This window comes from Elephantulus edwardii, unplaced genomic scaffold, assembly GCF_000299155.1.
Source record: "Elephantulus edwardii isolate Elephantulus edwardi_28Jun2011 unplaced genomic scaffold, EleEdw1.0 scaffold00094, whole genome shotgun sequence".
Lineage (NCBI taxonomy): Eukaryota > Metazoa > Chordata > Mammalia > Macroscelidea > Macroscelididae > Elephantulus > Elephantulus edwardii.
The window spans coordinates 4891902-4898619 of NW_006399844.1; the positions used below are offsets into that span (position 1 = coordinate 4891902).

Here is a 6718-nt window from a genome sequence, read left to right on the forward strand (position 1 = left end):
AAGTTCATCAAGAAAAGGGTGGGGACACACATCCGCGCCAAGAGGAAGCGAGAATAACTCAGCAATGTCCTGGCCGCCATGAGGAAGGCAGCTGCCAAGAAGGACTGAATGTGCCCCACTGTCCCCCAAAGCCCATCTGATGTATTAAAGTGTAACCAACAACAACAACAACAAAAGCATACACACACACACACACAAATACACCAATTTTATCTCTGCTTATCTCTAATTAAGGAGGCTTTTATATCTCATTATCTCATTTTATATACAGATATACTGTAATTAGCAGATCAAAACAAGAGGGGGGGAAATTAGGTTAAAAATAGAAGGTTTAGGGCAAGGACCAGTCAGATATGATTTGACGGTACACACACAAAAAGTAATAAAATAGGGGGGCGGGAGGGGGGAGGGGTTTGTGCAGGGAGAAGGGTGCAACAATGAATGAATGGAATTCCAAAATCTCTGTAGATGTTCTTGAAATGAAAAATAAACAACCTAAATTTAAAAAAAGTAATAAAATAAAATTTAAAAATAAGAAAAAAATTATAGAAGACACTTCTGTTGTAGAATTTTTACCATCATCTATTATGAGAATATAAAAATCTTCAACAGCTTCTGTTTCCACTTTATATGTTAGATTCAAAGAGGTTTGTTTCTTCCTAGCTGTTTTAGAAGACATACCTTTAGAAGAATCTAACTGTGTCTCAGAGGAGTCATTTCGATTGTCAAGTTCTTCCGGTTTCCCACTTCTCCTTTTTGGATTTTCTGGACAGTCATGCACTTTCTTTCTTTTTGATTTAGGATTCTCTGCTTCCACTCTTTTCCTTTTCATTTCTTTTTGAATGGCACTGGATTCTACTTGTGGACTTTCTATTTGGGGAATTATAGATATGCATGCATTTATTAATTAACAAAACCCAACTTTTAATATCCTATAATCTTAATTAGGGAGTTCTGATGGCTGAGCAGTAAGGAGATGTCCTGTCAACTCAGTGAAACACAATTTGAATCCACCAGCTGCTTCACCACAGAAAGATGAGCAATCTTCTCCCACGCTATTTACTGCCTCTGAAAACCTGGAGGGCCAGCTAGGAACCAGCTAGGGCCAGCTTTCAACTTGATGGCACACAATAATAATTTTAATTACAGATTTAAGATAGAATTAACCTTTGTTTCTAGTGGAATACAGGGTAAATTGCTCTGCCACTAATCATAGGGAAGTCAGTGGTTCAAACCAGTTGTTTTGCAGAAGACATGATGTGGGGGTCTATTCCCATAAAGGATACGGCTTTGGAAACCATGTCCTATAGGGTCACTATTAGCTGGAATTAACTCAGTAGCAAAAGTTTAGTTTTCCGGTCAACTCTTAATATCAGAATTCCTGAGTGGAGCAAATAGCTTCACTACTAACCAGAAAGTTGGTACACAAACCTCCCCAGAGGTGCCTCAGAAGACAGGCCTGGCTACCTGCTTCTAACAGGCATGTCACTGTTGTTGTGCCTTCGAGCTGGAACCAATCTCTAGCTGACCCACTAGTGGGTGTTTACAGGCTGTAAACTGCAGGGAGGTGATTACCCATCTTTCTCCCACAGAGTAGCTGGTGGATTCAAACTACCTGTCTTTGGGCTGGCAGTGTAGCTCCTTACCCACAAGGTCACCAGAGGTCCTTTCTGCCCATACAGGCTCATCATAAGTCAGAAGTGACTGAACAATAGCTAACAGTAACAATCTTAACATCATTTTAAAATCTACAATATACAATAACCTTATGACTATAAAATGCAAAGGAAATACTCATAATGTGGCATGCTGAAATCAAGCTGGCCATTTTGTTTAGATTGTCTTTCATATTGGTGATGTAAGTTACAATTTCTAGAACTTTCTTTAAATAAATGATTAATATATTTTTTTTAAATTAAAGCTGAAAAAAAAACCTAAATTCAAGTTGAGTGTAGGGGTTGGTATCTCAGCAAGCTGGCTAGAGGCAACAGTGACAGAAGATGCTTTTTAATTTTAGGATTCTCCCTGCCAGTTGTAAACTAGGTTGTGCCTATAGCAACAAGAAATAACAGTGTCTTTAGTGTCTGCAACACTGAAATTTTAACATAAATGATGATAATCATACCAACCTTGTTTACTAAGACATTCAGAAAGTACCAAATGCTCGGTTCGTTTTTTGAGAAGCAAAGGGAAATAATCTTTCAAAGAAAATTTAGGATTTGACCATCTAATCTCCTCCAGCAAAAGATTCCTTACTTCTTCAGTAAAAGCTTTCCTTGTCCCCATAACCTACAACAAAAATAAAATTCTTAATGAAAAATGTATATAACCTTTTACAGTTAATTTACAAGCCATTTTCTCATATAAATCAGTATTAAAGCAGGAGCAGCTTTCCTCAGTAAATACAACCTTGGGAGCAAAGCTGTATTTGCACAACTTTTGAAGCACTGAGCTCATACTTTTATTGTTCTCTTTTTCAACTTATTATACTTTATACATTAGATTCTAATGCAGGTTTATTAATATGATATATAATCTAATATTCCTTGGAAGCTGGAAATCACTAATGAATTCTGAAATTTTTTTAAAGTTCTATAAATATGTAAGAGATGTATACATCTATTAGAACACATTTTTAAAATCAGACTTGTGAAAATGAATTCTAGACTTCAATGAACACTACTTCAATGGTTAAGTTATCTAATACTTACTGGAGCACCAGGATGGTTGCTTTTTGAATTTGAATTCAGTGTTGAAAATTCACCAAGAGTAAGAGCACGTTTTGAGGAACCTACTATTTTAATACTCAGTTCTCTAAATTTCGTTAAAAGAGGACAAGAGGGAGGTGTCAAATGCCATAAATCACACCCTGAAGGAAAATAGAAAAATTATTTTAATTTCATGTATACACTGCTGGATGCTAAATATGTAAACATTGAAAGACTTGAAACAACTACACAGATACAAGACAGCATCAAAAACTCAAATGACTACACAGAGAAAAAAATACCTTTACATTCAACAAATACCAGTAATAAAAATTACCTAGCCTTCTCTCTTTAGTGTTAAAAGTGATAAAATATCAGCAAACTTTCTTTTCTTTTTTAATTCAATCTTTGATACTCAAGGTGAAAATTTTAGGCACACTTAGCATTCTGGTTAAACTTTGAAATCAGAGCGGCCTGGGTTCAAATCTAAGTTCCACTACTTTCTGCTTGCGTGATCATGAGCAGGATCCTAAATTTGTTTTGTCATGTGTAAAATGGATTGACAATTATAAAACGCAACCTCCTAAAGTCATTATGGGACTAAACTAAGTACAGGGAGCTCCGGCGACCTACTCAGTAGGGAGCTATGCTGCTAACCCAAAAAGCCAGGCAGGCCTCTGGTGCCTAACATTTGGTGTTACCTCTAGAAAAAGGAAACAGTTGCCTTTGGCTTCCTTGCTCATGCCCTTATCCTCAATAAGATGACTCACAGGCTGAAGAAGATGAAAAATACACTTGAAATTCCCACTATGAAAAAGCACTAAGAACTTTAGCCTCACCCAGTCCTTGGAGAGGGTAGAGGGCCAGTGCAGAAGAGGAAGACCCTGGATGAGATGGACTGACTGATTCAGTGACTGGGGTAATGGGTTGTAAGTGTGTGAGAGAGACAATAAGATTGGCTCAGGATAGAGCAGAGTTCAGAGCTGTTATACATAAGGTCACCGTGAGTCACAAGCAACTTGATGGCATTTAACAACAAGAAGTTTCATTTTACTTACAGCATTCAAAACTGATAAACTTACCTTCATCTTTTTGTTGAATATGAACAACTCTCTGGAAACTAGTACTTGCTGCATTATATGCATCCAGTGTAGCTGCTTTCCTTGCAATCTGTCTTTTCAACAAGTCTGGCAGACCGCTCATCAGAAACTCACGTTTTGCTTTACATTGCACATCACCATTCTGAGATTTTTCAGATAGAGCTTGACTTTTAAGAATTTGAAAACAGAAACAAAGGTCAGATAACAGTTAAAAGAATATACTGTCTACAAAGGAAGCAATTTTATATAACTGGAAAAATCCAATCCACTACCTCAATGTTAGCAGGCCAATTCCTTTTTGATATCACAAATATAAAGTGTTTAGAAACTGAATAAACATGTATATTGAAAAAAGATTAAGAGGCCATTCTTCACAAAGTTAATTGTGACTATATTTAGGCAAGATGTTTTGGGGTTATTTTTTTTTTAAATAAATAAAATTTTTATTTTATACTGGCTTACTTACAAGATAAGGATTTTTTTCCCCTCTTGTCTTGTCTGGCTTATCATCAGACTGCCAATCTTAAGAATTTTTATTCTAATGGCAGGAGGTGGCAGAAGGTGATACAAGACAGGGGAGATGGGGGAGGTGCAGGAGTCAGAACACAGAGTGGTGATGATGATGGATCCCATTGTACACTCTTTTCCTAGTCAGTCAGATAGAGTGTGAGAATTGTAACATTCTCTGTATGATTTGCATTGGTTACTAAAGAGACTGCAAAAGATGTCTAGTTTTCTTTCCTATTTGGGAGAAATGAGATCCAAAGTGAGACTGAACATCAGACAAAACTAATTTGATGGCAGTGAGTTTGGCTGGGTTTGGGTAGCAGCAGGTGGACTTTCATGACACAGGTACAAGGCAGCAAACCAAACAGTGAAATACAATCTTTAAAAAAAATACAAATCTCAAAACGCTGAGTATGCTAAGCAAATAAACTGACAGAGCACCTGCTCAACTATAAACTACTGTGGAGAGCAGCAATCAAGTTTCTCTCTGATGCAAAAGACATTTCTAAATATATGAATGAGGAAAGATATGGAGTTCCTGGAGTGAAACTGGAGGTCTACGTGTGAACCTATTGCTTTAAAATATATCACACAGAGAGAAATCGTTTCCAATGTGTGTATGCATACACACAACCATGTATTTCCTAGCTTTATCTGCTGAGAAAGCTTACAAGCTAAGGTTTATAGGCTCTTATTTCAAAAGCAATGACCAACAAGAACTTTGTCAAAGAAGCCAGTGCTCAGAACAAATGGCTGATTCCAGTGCTAGGCAAGGTAAAAACCACAGTGAGTCTGGAACATCTTACCATCCTAGTAAGCAAGAAAATGTCCAATGAGTGATGGAGACAGACTCAGAGATTCAAATGCCAAACGGAAGGTCTTCCACTGCATAAGTTAGGAATCTCTGAGACCATATTAAGAAGAGTAAGTTAAAAAAATAGCTAAATGAGCAAACTGAAAGTCTTCTAACAGTAGCTAACTAATGAATAAAGAAGGAATAACTGCAACAAAGACTCGCCATTTGGAAACCATCTGCGTAGTGGCTGATTTAGTTGGAGATCTTGGAAGGAAGAATGGTGAGGCTTTCTCATATACGCTGGGCATATTATCAAGAGGAGCTAGTCCCTGGGGAAGGATAGAACAGGTTAAGTTAAAGAAGTCTTTCACTCATATGTGATGTAGCAATGGACGTAAGCACAGCAGAGATTGTGAAGACAGTGCAGGCTCAGGTAGAGTTTCATTCTGTTGAACATGATATTTCTCCTATGAGCCAGAGCTGACTCAATAGCACCTAAGGACAGGCCAATGTTAAGGCTAGTAACAGGAAATTTGAAAACAAACTGGTTATTAGCGCTTTCTCAGAACACCTTTCCACAGAACACTACTCCACATCATTAGGAGAAAGGTGAATTTCAGGAGAATTCGGGGAGACATTAACATGTCACAGAGAGGCATATGATAACATCACTGGCAGTTGTTGTTTCTTGTTGTTTGCCATCAAGTCAAGCACAACTCATAGTCACCCTATGAACAAAAGGCCTGAAGCCTCACTGATAGTACAGGTCGACAGATGCCTCTTTATGAGACATACTGAGAAGAGTAGAGTGCCATTTCTATGATCTTGCCCACAGAACTGTGATCATACTCTAGCCTTGAGAAGACAGAGGTCCACGCTCTAGTATAAGGGATTACATTTTTAATAGAAATAGTCGAAGGCATGAGTGATAGTTTCTCTAGGGAATCTGGGTGAACGGGTTATGGAGTATTTTTTAATATTATGGAGATTTACATTTTTTACAGGAATTCATTTATTTCTCAAAATCTTCCATGGTACCTATCTTTAGGAACACAAGAATAATTCTAAGAACTATAAACCTAAATTAGAAATTGAAGAATTAGAAGAATAACTGAAAATAACAGTTCTGCTGGGTAAAGCAAACACAGTTAATCGTGTTATCAACCAAATGCTTAGTCATTTCTGGAGACATTCAGCAGCACGAGTGTTAAAATGTTCAGCTAATTTTTTAAAAAGTGTAGAAAGCCAAAGAGGATAACTAGGATGATCTACAATGGTTCTACTGCCAAGCTCTTAACCTTCTGACTACCAATCCACCAATATCTCTACTCTCCTCTAATCAACTGGAGAACAATCTAAATCTGGAGAACAACCACTTGGCCAACTGACTGGAAGAGATTGATATTTGTTCCTATCCCAAAGAAAGGTGACCCAACAGAAACTGGAAACCACAGAACAACCTCACTGATTTCACATGCAAGCAAGATTTTACTGAAGATTATTCAAAAACGACTGGAACAGCACATCAACAGAGAGCTACCAGAAGTCCAGGCTGCGTTTAGAAGGGGTCGTGGTACTAGAGATATTGTAGCTGATGTTAGATGGAT

The 6718-nt window shown here is 37.5% G+C and overlaps 1 protein-coding gene across 1 annotated transcript in view; it reads right to left on the reverse strand.

The window, feature by feature from the left end:
- Nucleotides 1–6718, reverse strand: part of ATAD5 (ATPase family, AAA domain containing 5) — a 76503-nt gene that overhangs the window by 44618 nt on the left and 25167 nt on the right. The window contains exons 7-10 of the mRNA XM_006891066.1: nucleotides 3791–3975; nucleotides 2712–2869; nucleotides 2130–2289; nucleotides 682–870 (exon numbers count right to left, since the gene is read on the reverse strand). Of these exons, the coding sequence (XP_006891128.1) occupies nucleotides 682–870; nucleotides 2130–2289; nucleotides 2712–2869; nucleotides 3791–3975 (692 nt within the window). The remainder of the gene's footprint in view (nucleotides 1–681; nucleotides 871–2129; nucleotides 2290–2711; nucleotides 2870–3790; nucleotides 3976–6718) is intronic.